At 41.0% G+C, this 19,519-nt stretch overlaps 1 protein-coding gene across 1 annotated transcript in view; it reads left to right on the top strand.

The window, feature by feature from the left end:
* Positions 1-6,638: 6,638 nt before the first annotated feature.
* The window catches only part of LOC147639267 (nuclear pore complex protein NUP35-like), a 34,790-nt gene continuing 21,909 nt past the window's right edge, over positions 6,639-19,519 (top strand). The window contains exons 1-3 of the mRNA XM_086789099.1: positions 6,639-6,772; positions 7,615-8,281; positions 8,388-8,499. Of these exons, the coding sequence (XP_086645225.1) occupies positions 7,617-8,281; positions 8,388-8,499 (777 nt within the window). The 5' untranslated portion in view covers positions 6,639-6,772; positions 7,615-7,616. The remainder of the gene's footprint in view (positions 6,773-7,614; positions 8,282-8,387; positions 8,500-19,519) is intronic.

Genomic DNA, 19,519 nt, shown 5'->3' with positions numbered 1-19,519 from the left:
TGCCCTTCCCTGCAAGACAATCCAAGTCAACTACTCAAGCACCTTCCATACCTTTTTTACCACCTCCAATGCATGTCTAACAAGCTGCCCTTCCCTGTAAGACAATCCAAGTCAACTACTCAGGCACCTTCCACCCAACTGAAGCCCCATCCCAAAGTCAGAAAACATCCTAATTCCATTATTGTTCAGGTTTTTGACTATTCTAGGATCTTGTGGGGCTAAAGGAGGGTTGAACTTATGAGTCCACCAAATCCCTAGGCATAACAGAGAATTTCTTGAAGCCCTACCACACCCATCCCAGACCATTAGTTCCAAAACCTCTTTCCATTTGCTACAAAGCATTCTACAAAAGGAAGATCATGTAATCTTAAGAGGGATATGAGAGAAAATTCCATCCTTCCATCCTAAGCCTTGCCAACTACCCTAGAAATAGATATCTGAACTATCCACTAGCTCTTTCACTATCTTGGTCCAAATCTACTTCTGATGGAGACACGTGGGAAGGAGTTCCATCCTTGCAACTGTGTGAGAGGGAAGAGAATACCAATGCCTCCTTCACATCTAGGCAAACTTCTGCCCTAGGCAAGCCAGGCTAATCCCTTTTTGTTGGAGCAACCATTTCTCCATACAAAGTCTCTTATGGGCCTTACAATCCTCTGCCAATGACCTTTCCCAAAATCCAACACTGGGCATAAAAATAGAATGTAGGCATTTAGCACTATTTTACATATAGCCACCCTGTCATGGAAAGGGACTCTGATGCCTTCCCATTTTTTAACTTTCAAATAAAATCTGTCCAAGGCCCAATCAGTTAATTGCTTGTTGTTGGTCACTTCAACCCCAAAGGGGACCCCTAGATGTCTGACAATTTGTCCCCTCTTAATGACCTCACACCCCCATCTTTCTAGATCAAAATCAGTATCCTCAGAAAGCCTTATTATTTTAGATTTATGTATATTACATTTGGATCCAGATGCATCAACAAACTCCTAGATAATGCTCAAAGCCAATATGACATTATCATTATTAGCTCTCAAAAAGAGTAAGGAGTCATCTACAAAGCATTGAATAGCGAATTGTTTGCCATTACTCAACTTCAAACCAGTTACCCTCCCTTCAGTAGTAGAGGCATGCTCAAAAGCCACAATCAAAGGCAAATAATAGAGGAGCAAGGGGACAACCCTGTCGAACTGAACTGATCACTTCAAATCCCCCTACCACCGTCTTATTCAGCAACATCTTGGGCCTTACAATCCTCTGTGCCAATGACCTTTCCCAAAATCCAACAGCGGGCATAAAAATATATTGTAGGCATTTAGCACTATTTTACATATAGCCACCCTGATGGAAAGGGACTCTGATGCCTTCCCATTTTTTAACTTTTAAATAAAATCTGTCCAAGGCCCGCGTCCAAGGCCCAATCAGTTAATTACTTGTTGGTCACTTCAACCCCAAAGGGGACCCCTAGATGTCTGACAATTTGTCCCCTCTTAATGACCTTAATGACCTCACATCCCCATCTTTCTAGATCAAAATTATTATCCTCTCAGAAAGGCTTATTATTTTAGATTTATGTATATTACATTTGGATCCAGATGCATCAGCAAACTCCTAGATAATGCTCAAAGTCAATATGACATTATCATTATTAGCTCTCAAAAAGAGTAAGGAGTCATCTGCAAAGCATTGAATAGCAAATACCATTACTCAACTTCAAACTAATTACCCTCCCTTCAGTGTAGTAGAGGCATATTCTAAAGCCACAATCAAAGGCAAATAATAGAGGAGCAAGGGAACAACCCTGTCGAACTGAACTGTTCACTTCAAATCCCCCTACCACTCTCTTATTTAGCAACATCTTGGAATTTCCTCCCAGAGTAAGGGTGTATATGCAAGCGGCTTGACTACAAAACCCATTTTTTCCATTACTCTAGCCACAAATGACTAGTGTACCATGTCATAAGCCTTCTCCAAGTCAAGTTGTAGAAGGATGCATTTTTGCTTTATTCTCAGAGGCAGGTCTCTCCCAAGCATGGCAGCATAAATGGAGCATAAATGTTGTCATATATAGACCTTCTTTTGATAAAACCATGTTGTTTCCTAGAGATGACTTCTTGTAAAGCAGGGGTGATCCTAATGGCAATGATTTTGGCTAGAATTTTGTATATAACAGTCAACAGTGTAATGGGTCTCCAATGGTTAAATCTATTACAAGCAGCTTGTTTAGGAATGAGTTTCACCAACCCTTCCTTCAGATCCTTATCCAAATTGCATGACATGAAAGCTTCTCTGTAAATTTTCCATACTAATTCCTTTAGTAATGGCCAGAAGGCAATGAAGAACTCTACATACAATCCATCCCACCCAAGTGATTTCTCTCTTCCCAGCTTTTGAAGGCCATCCCAGCATTCATCAATCTCAACATTTCTCTCCAGCAACAACTGAGCCTTATCAGGATCCATTCTATTGCTAACTTGATCTAGCAATTTGGCCTCATCTTGAAATCTTCTAGCCGAATAATCCTCTTTAAGAGTTGAGCCCAAAAACTCTACCCATTTTTTAGCAATTAACCTAATCCCCTCTATCCCTTGGCCATTTTTATCCAGAACCCTACCCATAACCTCCTTGCCCCTCTTCCCTCTATCCCCTCTATCCCTTGGCAATTAACCTAATCCCCTCTATCCCTTGGCCATTTTTATCCAGAACCCTACCCATAACCTCCTTGCCCCTCTTCCCCTCAATCATTTTAAAAAGATATCCATAAGGCTTCCTCTTGTTATCAAAGGTTTTCCATTTATATCTATTATCCTCTCTCCTAGTACATTTCTCATCTTTCACTCTTCAAGCTAGCTTAACACTTGAAATACCAAGTAGTCTCCTCAGCAGTTAATTTCCCAGCTACCTCTTGATCACTCCATCTTTTTCTTTCTTGTCTTTTTTCCTCAGCTCTCAATTTCCTAACCCCTCTGATTATACCCTACATTTCATTGGCAAAAACCCTCCAGGAGCCCTGTATAGTTCCTCTCCTTTTGAGTCTCTTAATTGCCTCTTCAGTTTGTCTAATAAAAAGTTCATCTTTGAGAAACAAATTGTTTACCCTTAGTTTCCTAGTAGGAAACTTGTTTAACTCAGCCTCTTCCCAGCCCATTATATGCCAAGCCCATTTTAGAGGCATATGATCAGATAGAGTAGTGCTGGAGTCCATAGTCATTCAGAGAGTGTGAGGAACCCACATAGCCTGATGATTGAAAAAGACCCTATCTAATCTGTAGGATGAGCCAAAGTATTGTAGACTATAATAAGTGCGCCCAAGAGCTGAGCCTCAATCCCCCATCTCCCACCCATCCCTTAAACCCATTCTCCCTCTCAAACCCTCCAACTTCATCTTCTCTTGTCCCATAAAAACAGTACTCCACCCACACCTATCCCTCTGCTTCTCAACCATGTTAAAATCCCCCATAAAGATGCAATGACCCTAAATATTCAGGTTAACTATCCATTTCCACATCCCACTTCTCACTTTATGATTATGAGCCCCATAAATATTTATTAACTACACCCTCTCCCCTTCTAGTAATATTTCAACAACCAAAATCCTACCATTAGGATGATTAGCTATAATGTTAGGCTTCAAGCTACTTTTAACAATAGTCATAACTCCACCATAGCCTCCATTCACACCCCCATAAATCCTTAAATCTATCTTTCCTCAAAATTTTAGGCTCGCACAAATTATGCTCTTGTATAGCCAAAATGGATAGACCCCACTCCTTAACTAGACCCCAAAAAGCAACATTCTTCTTTTTGTCTTTAATTCCCTTAACATTCCATGTGCACCCATTAGTCTTTAGTGCCTCACTCATGTCAATGCAGTTTCAGGCACCATTTTTACCTCCTCCCCACTCCCTCCATGATCCCCTTCCTTTTGTATTTCTTTCCAAGCTTCATCCACCTGCTAGTTGAGGCTATAGCCAGACAAGCACACGAGGCAGCAACAATGTGATTTGAAGAACTGGATGCTGCAAGGAGGTACGAGAAACAACTATTTTCAATCTTCTCACCACCAAGGACTTGTGCATACAAGAGCTAGAGGAGCTACAACATACCTCCCAAGCCAAGAAAGAAGAACTACAAGGAAGACTAAATTCACTATCCTCTGTAAACATCAAGTAAACTAATAGTCATAGGCCACATGATCTCACTGATGTATGTACACAAGTAAACTAATAGTGATAAACCCTATGGCCCACTACTATATAGGATGTATGTCATCCATGGGTTCTCATGTGATATCATTGTCAAACTACATAATGAAAATAGGTTGTTGAAAAGTAGATGTTACTAGATTACTTGATGTATGTAAACATCAAGTAAACTAATAGTCATAAGCCACATGATCTTAGTGATGTATGTACACAAGTAAGGAAGAAACTTGCACTTGGATCATAGAGACCAACGCTTTTTTCCTCATTGAGAGGTGCAGCCATTGATTCTTTTCCATAGAACAATTACTATCCGGGATTTACTTCATCTATCGTACCATAACAGAATTGAGTCTCATTTTAGGGATCCATCAGTCCAGCCTAACCCCATCCAGTCCCATGGGTTAGCCAACCGCCCAACCCCTGTAGTGATGGGATCCAATTAGGAATTTGGTTAGGTTTTGTCCCAGGTACCAGCAGGGAAAAGAGTTCCCAGGCCCCCTAGCCGAATATTCATGCAAACTTAAAGCTAGTCACACCACTTACACACCCAATATGAAATTGCCTTTTTCACAGATTCAGCTGACTTTAAAACGGATCTTTTAATGAAACCATAGTATCATTGATCATAATCCTCCAAAATATCCGGTTGAATTCTAATTTTTAATCATTCCTTCATCGGTGTACCTATGGCATCATTGGCAAACCAGAACGCTCACCACATGTCCACTCAGGGGCCTTTTCAATAGTTCCTAGCTCATAGTATCCGGAAATATATTCACTTATAAAAACCCAGATGGAATCTTCATTGAAGATCAGCAAGATCAACCAACAGATCCATATAAAAGAGCCATGGACTCATCCGTTGAGGACCAGCAAGGTCAATCAACCAGATCCATGCCCGGTTTCAGAAAACAACTCTTACTCCTTGTTCCAATGTCTTCCATGATGCACGTGTGGGTATCTTTGGTGACCCAGAGCCCGAGTATCGTATGGTCAGCACCCTCTAAGATCCTTCACGCAGGTCACCTAGCACTTCACTCATACGCCGCTTCCTTAGTCCCTCATCCACCATACCGGAAGCTCACCATTTAAATCAAACCGAGGCTAGTCAAGACCTCGGCCAACCTTGCTACGCGAGACGTCCTCCGTCAGCTATTGCATCTTTATCAGTTAGGTCTCTACGACCTCATTCTCACTCACAAGATGGTCAAAATGCTTCCCCAGCATTCTTGACATAAAACAGTCATTTAAAAATAGGTCTTAAATACAGTTTCTATAACGAACTCTCGTCTTTCCACATTGTTCCACATCAATCCACATTCATTTCATATGTATTTCCATTCTCATCACATCATTTTCCATCTCATCACATCTTTCTTCATTCCTCATCAGATCTCATCCACTCGCATCTACCCATATCCACATCTCATCACATCATATTTATTCACATCACATATCATCCATTCACATATATCCCAATTTACATCACATCTCATCACATCCATTTCACATCACATCTCATTCATTCACATCCTGATTCACATCACATCACATCTCATCCATTCTCATCCCATATTATTCATTCACATCCCGATTCACATGACATCGCATCTTATTCATTCACATCCTGATTCACATCACATCACATCTATTCACATCCATCACATTCATTTACATTTACATCCATCACATCACATTCATTCATATCCATCACATTCATTCTCATCACCATCCCATCCCATACATTCTATCCACATTACATCACATCACATCATGTCTCATTCATACACATCTCATCTTATTCATCCACATCCATCCAGTCGTTCATATGTACGACTACCCACATCTATCTATACACATCCACATCCACATCCATTCTTTCACATACACGTCCCCAAAATGTAGTCACCCCAATGGCCCTGAATCCCTATGCAATGTTCAACCCACTTGCCAATTTTGCCCCATGCTCCTCTGATAGTGGACGGTCCCAAAATGCATGTTTTTCATCCTCCAAGGTAGTTCTACATATGGGGCAACATCCACCACTAGTAAAATTTTACGAGTTTCATCAAAATTTTATCCGGCATGGCTATCCAAAAAAGTTGAGCAAAAGTGAGGCAAGAGAGAATTGAATTGCTCGGATTTTTGCCACTTAAAGCAACTGCTATCACACTTGGCCCACAACCTTTTTTTAATTAGGTTACTCAAGACAAATTTCTCTTTGTGCACTTGTTCTCCCTTTGTGAAATGGTGACGGACACCTCCATTGTTGAGGAGTCTTTTTCTGCACATTGTTGCGAGGAGTCTTTTTCTGCACATTGGGATTTTCCTTCTCATGTCAGTGGACATTTGTGAATCAAGCCTTAAAACATGCCAATTATTTAGATGTAAATGGCTCATTTAGAGAGAGAGATAGAGAGAGAGAGAGAGAGGAATAATAATTTTAGAAATTCCTTCTTTTCTCTTATACCATGCTTAATTCGTTTCTTTTGTTTTTTAAATCTTTTTGTAAAAGGCATGCTGCTGAAAGTTTTCATCTAGCAAGGGTTCATCCTCACGGCTCGCAGGTACACCCAACTCTCCAGCTTAATATTTCTGTTACTCGTAGGGCTCGTTGCGTGAGCAAGTTGGGCGCTTCTGAAGGGTCATTCAGTGAGTCTTAAACATAGTTTAAACCCTCAAGGCGCGTGATTAGAATGGTTTAAGCTTGTTGAAGAGGATATTTAGCTATGTAGAATATTTCTGTGTGGACCTTTTGGGATCATGATGTGTTGTTTGCAAGAGACGGACCCCTACAGTAATCATTCATGAGAATCTAAGCTCTGATGACGACAGGCAGGGCCGCCCATCCACTGCATGCGTACAGCTGCAATGTGCGCAGTGTTAGAAAAAAAGTATTTTCCCAAAAAGTGGAAAACCTTTATCTAAAAATTGTGAAATTATTTATAAAAGAAAATCTTGAAAATCTGTAGGTTTTTGTTCTATAACTTCTCAAAATCTAGAGGCATTTGTACCTTAAAGTTTTAAACTACACTAAACTATGGTTTTTTTCGAACACTGGTATGTTATGTGTGGTGGGATGGGCACAGCAAGATGTTATGTGCTGTTTGAAATGGCATCATTCATTAGTGCCTATGGAAAAAATCGCTCTGCCAATGTGTGCTCGTAGCTTCAACATGTTTTGGGATATGCTGTGTAATGTTAGAAACATCATAATTTATGAGAGCTTTTGATTTCAACAAAGATGGGCAGCCCTGTGCTCCTACTTGCCATGATGTGCCGACTGCCAATTGGATGAAGTTGAACCATGCCCGGTGATGGCAGATTTGTCATCATTTATAGAAATTAATTTAGTTGAAAACTACTTAGTATCAGGATTAAGGCTTCTGTTTTTCCACCTTTACTGCAGAAATGAGTGCAAGTTCGCAGAGCCGCAGTGCAACCAGAGGGGCACGACCACAGTCCTTGTTCTACCGGGACCTGTCAGCTTCTCCTGCAACCAGGCCTTCTGCATTTAAAGCAGAACTTGGCACAGGGGGCAGGTCTGCAGCAGCAGCATTGTGGCGGGACAATTTGGGTGGTTCAGAGCACCCCCCTCCACCGATCTTTTCTTTGGAGGACCGAATCGAACGCTCTCCCGATGTTCCCTTTGGCGAATCACCATCTAGATCTTTTGATTCTAAGTTTGAAGAAGCCAGGTCCTCACCTACAAGATCACCTTTTTTGAATCTGGGAAACCGGACACCCATTACTGTGTCATCAAATGGAGAAACAGGACCTGGGTCTTTGTTTGGCTCGCCACCGTTCCAGAGTTTTCACCAGGTCAGAAGCCCTGGTAGTCCTAACTGGTGGTCCCCGTTCAAAGAAGGGCAGAGCCCGGATGGGATGTTTGGAAGGAAATTTGAAAGAGAAGGTGGCAGTCCGGTTTCTGGGGTTGTTCAGCAGCCACAACAATCAGGCAGCCTGCTTACGTTGCCAGCAATGAGAGAGATCGTGAGGCCTGAGACATGCTTTCAATTCACTGGAAATGCAATGGAGAACGGCAACGATGGCGATGAATGGGTAACCGTTTTTGGGTAAGTTCCCCCTCAGCTGTAGTGTTTTAAAGTCTGATGAATTTTAGTGTTTGTGTAATCACTTTTTTGTAAGGTATTGAGGATGGGCACTTCTGTTTCTAAACAGCTTTGGAGCAGATGATACGAATATTGTTATGCGTGAGCTTGAAAAGTGTGGTGCGATCATGAGACACGTCCCTGGCCCAGGAGGTGCAAATTGGATTCATGTTCAGTTTCAGGTGTGCGCTCTTTTCCTTTTTCAATTACATTTGTTTGTTTGTGTACGCGCGCGCGCGCGCGTGTGTGCACGCGGGTGTGATTTGAAAATTATGTCATTGAAAATAATCAAGGTTGTCGCATCTCGTCCAAATTTTCTTTTGTTTTCGTATAAATTTGTTAATTTTGATTTCCCTTTTCTTAATATCAGCATATTGTAAAAAGGTCTCAATTGGGTCTGTTCATGCTCTTTTCCAAATTTTGAGTTTCCCTTTCTTTTACCAAATATTCACACAGTTTGACTTTTATAAAATTCTGTGTTTTTAAAATTGTTTGTTTTTTGTACAATTGTAGCAATGCTTCATGAGTCCAGTTGTCACGTGCACCTGCTGAACTAACTGTATAGAGTAGATCGTCAAGTAATTTTTGGGATGAGCACCGATCATGTTGGGAGCCTTACTCCATTAGTTGCCATCTGGTCTAGGGCATAGGTTGTGTTGAGTTTGCACGTTGTCCCCCACACAATTGTAACCCACTTGGATTTATCTTTATTCAAAGTTCTAGGCAGCTTATTAGGCCAAGAGCTGGGCATTGGATAGAGGCAAAGTTGTGTCTAGAACCACTAGGAAAAGTGTTAGGTACCTAGTACTAATCTTTAGGATTAGTGGTCTAGTCGAACATGGTTAGGGGGACCTTAGTGATTGCAAGCTACTTGATGTGAACTTGTAGAGGATGCGAAGGATTGATAGCATGACTTTGATAATGCTATGTATACTATGTGCTTATCTAATTTTATTTTGCTGGTAGAGTTGTCATGATCGGTAGTTCCTTCGTGCATCCAAGAATAACATCGGTAAGTCCTGGGTAGGTAGATGCCGATTGGGAGCTTCGATGAGGGAATTTCGTCAGGCATTTTCTTCAATTGTAATCCGTTGTGTTACAGTCGAGTGCTAGTGACCAGATTTGTGACTACTTGTGGTTACTTATTACTTTCTTCTATGATCATTGATCCTGTGTATTTTGAGTTACCAACAATAACCTTAGATCATACATTTGATTGAGCACATTTCTTGGATGTATTATATTAGTTCGACCCCAGTAGAGAGTGTTATTGTTAAAAGATTTTCCTTGCATCTTGATTACCTGGAGACAATAGGCTCAGTTGGGAGTCGGGACTTGAAGTTTCTAGATACTTTAGTCAGAGTTCGACTGAGATAGGTTCCTACTCACGATGATTGTTCTCAGTTTGTCAGGCAGGCAACAGAGAGGATAACATCAGTTTTGGTGAAACATTGCACATGTTCACCATTGAGAGATCATTTGATTGGTCAGGATGTGCCTACGATAATATTGAATAGGTTATGTTTGTAATGGGTATCAAATCAAGTTCCCTTGAGAATTAGAACTTAAATATGTAAGATCCCTGTTCCCACCGAGCATCAGATTCGGGATACTAGCAGCGGAAGTAGCACTTCTCGCGCGGGACAGGGGTCCCACATTCGGGGCCTCACCCACGGATATCCGGATAAGAGCCTAATCCGTCGGTTGTTCCAAAACCGAACCCGGAAAAAACTTCCTTTACCGGAAAGCACGGGCGATTCCACCAGGATAACTTTTTACTCTAACGTAGTCAAGATCATTTCTGATCGAGCTGATCCAATTACATCTATAAGATACTTGGTCAGGTCAAGGAAGAACTTGCACTTGGATCATTGGGATCAACGCTTTTTTCCCCATTCAAGAGGCACAGCCGTTGATTCCTATCCATAGAACAGTTACTGTCCGAGAGTTATTTTATCTATCGTAAAAACAAAAGTTTGAGTCTCGATTTACGGATCCATCAGTCCAGCCTAACCCCATCCGATCCCATGGGTTAGCCAACCGTCCAACCACTGTAGTGATGGGATCCAATTAAGAATTTGGTTAGGTTTTGTCCCGGGTACCAAGGAAAAGAGTTCCAAGGTCCCCTAGCCGGATGTTCATGCAAAAATAAAACTAGTCACACCACTCACACACCCAATATGAAATTGCCTTTTCACAGATTCAACTAGTTTAAAACAATCCTTTAATAAAACCATAGTATCACTGATCACAATCTTCCAATTTATCCGGTTGATTCTTAATTTTCCCATCATTCCTTCATCAGAGTATCTATGGCATCATTGGCAACTAGGACGCTCACCACCTGTCCACACAGGGGCCGTTTCCTAATCCCTAGCCCATAATACTCGGCAATATAATCACTTATCAAGATGGACTCTCGTTGAAGATCAGCAAGATCAACCAACAGATCCATATAAAGAGCCATGGACTCATCCATTGAAGACCAGCAAGGTCAATCAACCAGATCCATGCCCGATTTCAGAAAACAACTCCTACTCTTGTTCCAATATCTTCCTCGACGCACGCGTGGGTATCCTAGGCGACCCAGAGCCCGAGCACCGTATGGTCAGCACCCTCTAGGATCCTTCGCAGGTGACCTAGCGCTTCACTCATAGGCCGCTTCCTTGGCCCCTCATCCACCGTACCGGAAGCTCACCATTTTAATCGCACCGAGGCTGGTCAAGATCTCGGCCGACCTTGCTATGCGAGACGTCCTTCATTGACTCCCCGTCAGCAGTTGGAACTTTATCATCACGACCTTAATCACAAGACGGTCAAAATGCTCCCCCCAGCATTCTTGACATAAAACAATCATTTACAAACAGCATTTACAAACAGTTAACAATACAATTTCTATTTTAACTTTCATTTTTCCACATTATCCCTCATCAATCTACATTACTTATTCCATATTCCATTTATATGTATACTCATCCCATCACATCATTTCCATCTCATCACTTCAGATTCCCTCACATCACATATCGTATATTCACATCCATACATCCACATCTATATGCGTACATTCACATCTACATGCATACATCTACATCTCTATGCATACATCCACATCCACATTCACATTCACCTCCATACATCTACATCTACATGCATACATCCACCTCCACATTCACATCCACATCTATACATCTACATCTACATGCATACATCCACCTCTACATCCACATCTACATCTATACACCTACATCTACATGCATACATCCACATCTCCATTCACATCTACATCTATACATCTACATCTATATGCATCCATCCACCTCCACATCCACATCTACATCTATACATCTACATCTACATGCATACATCCATATCTCCATTCCCATCTACATCTATACATCTATATCTACATGCATCCATCCACCTCCATATCCATATCTACATCTACATGTATACATTCACATCTCCATTCACATCTACATCTATACATCTACATCTACATGCATACATCCATATCTCCATTCCCATCTACATCTATACATCTATATCTACATGCATCCATCCACCTCCACATCCACATCTACATCTATACATCTACATCTACATGTATACATCCACATCTCCATTCACATCTATATCTATACATCTACATCTACATGCATACATCCATATCTCCATTCCCATCTACATCTATACATCTACATCTACATGCATCCATCCACCTCCACATCCACATCTACATCTATACATCTACATCTACATGTATACATCCACATCTCCATTCACATCTACATCTATACATCTACATCTACATGCATCCATCCACATCTCCATTTACATCCTGATCTACACATCTATTTCTACATGCACATTGCATACATCCACATCTCCATGCATACATCCACCTCCACATTCACACTCACATCCATACCTCTACATCTACATGCAAACATCCATATCTCCATGCATAATAATATTCTTTTAATTAATCTAGGATGATAGTTCCTAGAATATGGTAGGAAGTCCTCTTTTTATGCTTTGAATGAAATTATTTTATGCGTAATTTCTATAAAAATTTTGCCATAGCTCCGTTACTATGACTGATAAATCTCAATTTTTTCTAAGGGATAAGGTTCATTATTAAAGAAATAATTAGAATGGTCTCTAATTGGATCATTAATCCATAATGGATTGAATCATCAATATACATAAACTAAAAGCATAGAAAAAAGCCATTAATTTGGCCTCAAGCATAGCTTAATCTTGGATTAAGGAAAAGCCTTATGAAAAGCTTCATTTGGATTGAGAAAGGGTCATGAGTATGACCATTTCTTAAGTGAGGGAGAGAAAACCCATTAGAACTAAACATAAATGGAAATTTATGTAATTATTTACTATCATTAATTAATTAACTTCAATAGCATTTCAAAAACCATACCAATTAAGCTTCTCAAGCTTGAGAGGGGTTGAGAAGAGAGAATCATTGAGAAATTATAGAAAAGATCAAAATTCACTATACTTATCTTATACTTTGCTTGATTCTTTGTTCACGGTAGAGGCTCCCAACCAATCAATTGGTTTAGTATGTTGATGGAGCCACCAATGGGGATTGAAGAAAGAGAGAAGTATCTAAAACTAGTGAATTATTAAAGAATTCACAGTTCTTGGTTTAGGTAGAGTAGAGTAACAATGCATAAGACACTATATATTTTTCAACAAGGGAAGGCTTCTATTTATAGGAAAAATTGAGCTCCTAACCAAACAAATTGATTCTAGAATTTTTCAAGTCAGTTTGGTTGAATTTGGACTAGATTTGGACCTAGTTTGGTTACTTTTTGATTCGATTTGGTTCCATTTTGATTTGGTTTGGTTCAAGAGATATGAGAGATAAAAATATCACATTATTTTTGAGTTTAAAACTCATTCAAGCATGTGAAATATGCATCTCCTTTAAAGAACTCCCCTTTCTTACATATGTGTCAAAATTCTATTGCTCATAGTTTTTTTACTAATAAATCTTGTACATTTTCAACTCTTCATCTTATGTGAAATATGCACCTTCTTTAAAGAACTCCCCTTCCTTACATATGTATCAAAATTTTATTGCTCATAGTTTTTTACTAATAAACCTTGTACATTTTCAACTCTTCATCTTATGTTAAATATGCACCTTCTTTAAAGAACTCCCCTTCCTTACATATGTGTCAAAATTTTATTGCTCATAGTTTTTTTCTAATAAACCTTGTACATTTTCAACTCTTCATCTTATGTGAATTATGCACCTTCTTTAAAGAACTCTCCTTCCTTACATATGTGTCAAAATTTTATTGCTCATAGTTTTTTACTAATAAACCTTGTACATTTTCAACTCTTCATCTTATGTGAGCATTTACTCATTTTTGGGTATCTTCTTTTTCAATTTGGATTTATCTCCTCCTTACACATGGATTGATGCTATTGGCCCATAGGAACCTTAATTGGACCATAATCCAAAAATTTCTGAAAATCTAGACCCTTAGACTAAGGTTCTTTATACCTATTTCCAATTAATTCCAATTGCACATTGGAAAATTCTTTTTGAATTTCTGTTTCAGGGGAACTTATTTTAATAAGATGAGTTATTTTTCTATCCAAAAATATTCATAATCTGAATATTCTCTCTCTAGAATAATTTTCTCTCTCTAGGCTAAAACAGTTAGAAACAAGGTCTTTATATTTCTAAAGAGGGATTGATTACAGGGGAAGATACTAGACATCAAAAAGGGGTTGGGAGAGGAATCTTACAAAAGATGTAGTTCTAGGTTTAGTCCTAGAAACAATTGACCTGTTGTACAACCAATTTCACAGTTGTGCATTTGACAAAGGATATGGTACGATAGAAGAGTTATAGCATGGGTGTTCTAGCCTAGACACGATCTTGATAGGAACACTTTTCTCACGACTCTGGTTAGAGTTGGTTTGTTTTTAGTTTTATTGAGATAGTTGTAGGGACAGTGGTTGGAGATTTAGTCGGTTCCTATGGTAGAGTTATGAGTGAAACGTGCATGAATGGTGAACGAGATTATAGAGTCAGGTGTTAGATGTAGTTTGAGTTTTCCCTGTTTATTTCCAAGATTGGGAATGTCTTTGACTTGGGAGCTAGTTGCTACTTTATAGCATAGGTTTCGTAGTTTTCTTTCTTTGATAGGTTTTGTATCCAAGAGTGGAAACATCTAAGGAGGGGAAGCATGTTATGTACCTAGTACTAATCTTTAGGATTAGTGGTCTAATCCAATAGGGTTAGGGAAGCCCTGGGATTAGAGGAACCAGGCTGATAAATGTTGTGGCTCCGCAAGACATAGGATCGCGTCGATAATCACAGGAACCAAATGCATGTAGCTCGTAGTTAGCTATTAATGACCGGACAATTATTTATAGCAGCAGTAGCCACTATATAAGTGAGACTTGGGTTATTATTGTCAACAGAGAGTTACTCACTCAGTGGTCTGTGATGGACCAGGATTACCGTCGGAAATATGATTGGATTTGACAGATCGTAGATGGTCATGTCGAAGGCCTCAGTAGGCAGGCATTGGTGGTATACAGGCTGACTGGCATGGTTTGTGGCCTTAGCTTTTGGCTTGGGGGAGGTTTGCGGATGCGAACCTACGGTTGGGTGGTGAGCTAGGCTGCACCCCTCTTAGGAGGTTTGTACTAATCACTTGTGTTTTGCGTTTAGGAGATCCGTGGGGTTGTAACAAGTGCAAGGCTGAATACCCATTCTGGGTAGGAATGGACACCAAGGCATGTTTGTTTGGGTTTCAAGCTGTGCTGGATAGTAGGTGGGCTTAAAAATGCCCAAAAAACAAATCTGGGGCTGATCAACCAATAGGAGAATATTCCTTATTTCTTTTCACTATTTTTGCCCTATTTTTTTATACTCAACAAGTCATGTATTCCATTTGTAACGTCTTTGTACTCAACATGATCTAGTAATATAAGCAAATGCAGTGCAAGGCAAAAGGGTGGATTGGAGCCTAGTTGGGTGTTGTTACTCTCTTCCTTTCCTTATCTCTTAAGCTTGAGGTCAGATGTACACTAACAAAAGTGTGCTATTTTTGACTACTGAAATGCATAAAACTAAATGTACACAGAGAATATGAAGAGAAGAAGAGAGATGATAGTGGAAGACTTAACAACCTAAACTTGTCCAACTACTTTTGTCGGCCAGCCTTTTATAGGCTCAAATTTCATGTCATAAAAGCCACCAAATGTGTTTAAATGGGGCTCAAAAGGTGCCCAACCTTTGGCCCCTTGGCTCGACTTAATCATGTTTAGGCTGCCAATACATTTTTACACCATGCTGATTTACTTTGTTATAATGATAGCCCTAATTATTCTATACAATATCATGGCACGTGTGAGGACGGACGGATGCGTGTGACTCTTAACACCTGCCTTAATCATCAATCTTCTGCTACGCATGTAACATTGGTATTAGATATTTGGCTTTGGTAAGCTTGTGCATTTTGTTTTCTTAGTTGGAGATGGTTTGTGAGAGCCCTCGGAAATACGCGTAAGAGTAGCCACATGCTTCTAGTGGATGGTTTGTACGTGCTCTAGAAATTTTTTTGAGTCGTTCACTATGAGCAGTATGGGCGAGCAAGGAAAATTCATAGGCTTCCCGACTGATGGCCTTTAAACTGGACACTCCAAATTCTTTCCAATCGACTACACCCTGTGGGGGGCCCATTGTGGAAGAGATGTGGAGCATGTTGTAGACGTTCATGCAAATGAACGTTTAGTAGCCATCTTTGAAAGATCAAGGGGAAAAGGCACATAGAACATCCATGGATTTAGAGTGTTTACTGTTAAAGAGTGAGGGTGACCTTGAGGAGCAAAAACATGAGACCGAGACAGTCCGGTTTGTTGAGGATGGTGTTACATGCAGAAGCTTGGGATTCGTTAACATGGTTAGAGTAGTATTTTGGCATTCCATAAACTAGATTTGAACAGAATGAGAGAGACAAGAAAGCGCACTGGAGTGGGTCCCAATTAACCCTTTTAAGGGCTCCCACCATGAGGTGTATTTGTGAAAAGAACAAGATATCTACCTAATCCTACACACGAAAATCATAGAGAGCTACATCTTGAAGAAGTTGCACAACACATGAGAAGAAGATAATTTTGGGTTATTAAAAACGTGTAAGATCTCTTTGTAGAGTTACAACTTGCTAGTTTTAGGCTAGCTTCTATTCTTTTTTTTTTGGGGAGGTTTTTTGAGAGGGTAGCTGTAATAATGGGAGGCGTGTATATAACAGAATTCACTTAGCAACGCATGAATTAACAAACAAATAGCAACACAAACGTCAGAGATTCGTTATTTGCAAGTTGAAATGGCAAGCAATGATGTATTTGGGATGTTTTTCGCTGAGGATAAGCTTGATAGGACCAGCTACCTAATGTGGTCCTATATGATGTGTCATGTATTTGTGGCCAAAGCGCTTTGGAATGTTGTTATTGGCATTGAGGCATGCCCTGTCTTGCCAACGCAAGGTAGTACATGTACTTTGGATAGTGATACTAGTTCAGATGTAATTGTGGCATTTGCCTATGCACCTCCCACAACGGAACAAGCAAGGTGGGATGGCAGGGATGTGTAGGCACATGCATTGGTGGCACTGTTCGTGAAAAGGAGCATTATTTCTCATATTCACTCGTGTAAAACCGCCAAACAGGCTTGGGATGTGCTTGTTGCCTTTTACTAGGTGCGTAACAAGGTAGGCGACTCCTACTTGTGCAAGCAATTAGAGTCCGAGTATATGACTGAGGGAGACTCCATGAATAAGTTTCTCACAAGGATCAAGGATCTTAGAGAGCAGCTTGCATGTATTGATGAGGCCTATCCAAACAATTCGTTGGTGTCTAATGTTCTCACAGCTTTACGAGATTCATGCTAGGGTTTTGCATCTACACTTATGTTTGATGAGTTGGTTGCATTGCTCTTGCAAGAAGAGTTGTAACATGTGGAAGCTTCGTGGTCGAATCAGTAACTTCAATGCTTAGAATTCAGCAATCTTTCACGACAAATATAACGCACAAAACTGAAGTAGATGTGCAAAATATATATATATATATATATATATATATATATATATAGAGAGAGAGAGAGAGAGAGAGAGAGAGAGAGAGAGGGAGAAGAGGACACAATATTGGGTCCCAAATATCCTTTGTAGGGCCCCCACCATGAATGGTGTATTTGCTTTATTAGAATGATGAAAATCTGAAAATAAAGACTGAAATCTTGACCTGCAATGTTCACCATGGTAGGAGCACTCCCTTGGCTGTCCTGGCCCTTGGAACACGTCCACCCATTGTGAAAATATGAGATGATGGACTGAATATAGGGCTGAGGCATTTATACCTCTTCATGCATCCAGTCGGCCAGTTTACTGAAGTCGGCCAGCATCTATAATGTTCACGACTAGCAAAAACATCTAAAATGTGCATTTAACTTGTTTCACATTATGTAACTGACTTGGCCAAATCTGCACGACTGGGACAGTGCCCAGGCTGCTGGGCAGCCCTGTGCATGGGTGTGGGACTGCCCCCCCACACCTGGCCGACCTGCTGGGTTGGGCTTATAGCCCTATTGGCTGCCTGGTCAGTCCCCATAGAGCTGGCCGACAGCCTACCCAGCCCACACTAGGGCTGGTGGGCTTAGCATGGGGCCTTGGTGGCGCCTTGGGGTGGCTCTAAGCTGCCCCTGCCCACTGCCAAGGCTCTAATCTCTGATCTGGGGTAGTCCCTATGGGCTGGCCCCTTCTTTACATGCAACCTACATGCCTACACAGATGTCTGGCACCTGGTTGTAGACCAGATACTTAGACCATCTGACATCATTCCAGAGGGAGAATCACAGCACGGACTAGCAGTGCTTCATGTGTAGGACAATGCACACCTGACCTCGGATGCATAGAGTGGAAACTTGGCCGATTCGTCCCGGACTGGGCTCACATGGGACCGGTTTCCACTCCAGGTCCTGCACCTTTTTGTTTAGATATGTCCATGTGGCATCTAAGTGCGGGATGCACGTGACGAGCAATGTCGACAAAACCAGATTGTCATGCGTGTGGGAGATTAGGCATTCGTTGCGAGTCAAAAAGATAAAGAGGCAAAGCATTCTCTTAGGGCAGTTACAAGCCAAAGGCAGAATCAGCCTAGTTTTTTGGCAAAAATGCCTAGAAGGGGGTAATAAACCTAAGTAGAAAGACAAATGCATCAATGAATGCAGAAAAAGACTGGAGAAGGAGAAGAAGAAAGAGCGAGCCATGGCTGTGGTTCGTGCATCAACACCGAGTGCTGAGAAGGAGTTAGCGAACTATGCACATGATGATTGGGCATTCATTGTGCATTATCCTTATGTCCATAATGTATGCATGTTAGTGACATAAGCATGTCGGGTATTTTAATAGTGGTGCTAGCAAGTACATTACCTCTCATCGTGATTTGTTTTCTTCCCTTGAGTCTACTCTGCAAGGAGGCACAATCATATGTGCAAACAACTCCTCATATCCAGTGAAAGGAGTTGGTAAGGTTGTGCTCATTGCTACAAATGGTGAGACAATCACTCTCTTAGCAATCTTGTTTGTGCCAGCCTTCAAAAAGAACTTGCTGTTAGTCTTGTTTGTGTCAGATTTGTTGATGACAGGTGTACGTTCCATGACCAGAGTGATGGAGACATCATTGTGGTATCCGGTACTGTATTTTTTTTTTCTGAGAAAAGATCCTTTCATTAGTTATATAAAAAACTGCCCGAGGGGCTACAAAAGACCCTCTCCTGCTCATAAGAAAACAGAGCAGAGATCCAAGCAAGGCAGCTAGGGAGACTCTCCCTAGGTGCAGAAAAGTACAAATATTAGTACAAAGAACTGAGGGGCTATATCATACAATAGGAGGGGAGAAAAGCCAAACAGGTGGCTTGTAGTGCCAGCGGGGGGAACCCGCGTGTAGGGTATAGAAGGGGCCGCTGCGCCAAGTGGTGTGAAAGGCTTGGCGCCGCAAGATCGCCTCATCTGAGTCGCCCCGGATGCAGTCATACTGTCCTCGCAGGGTGTGTATCAACTCCTGCCAAATCCCCGGAACAGTCTCTGCTGGTGGCTCCAGTCTCCCCTCAAAGGCCCTGAAACACCGGGCTCTCCAGGTGAACCAGATGGTGAGGCT

This window comes from Cibotium barometz, chromosome 4, assembly GCF_041138505.1.
Source record: "Cibotium barometz isolate CiBa-2024 chromosome 4, ASM4113850v1, whole genome shotgun sequence".
Classification (NCBI taxonomy): Eukaryota; Viridiplantae; Streptophyta; class Polypodiopsida; order Cyatheales; family Cibotiaceae; genus Cibotium; species Cibotium barometz.
This window is presented reverse-complemented; position numbering and strand designations above follow the sequence as displayed.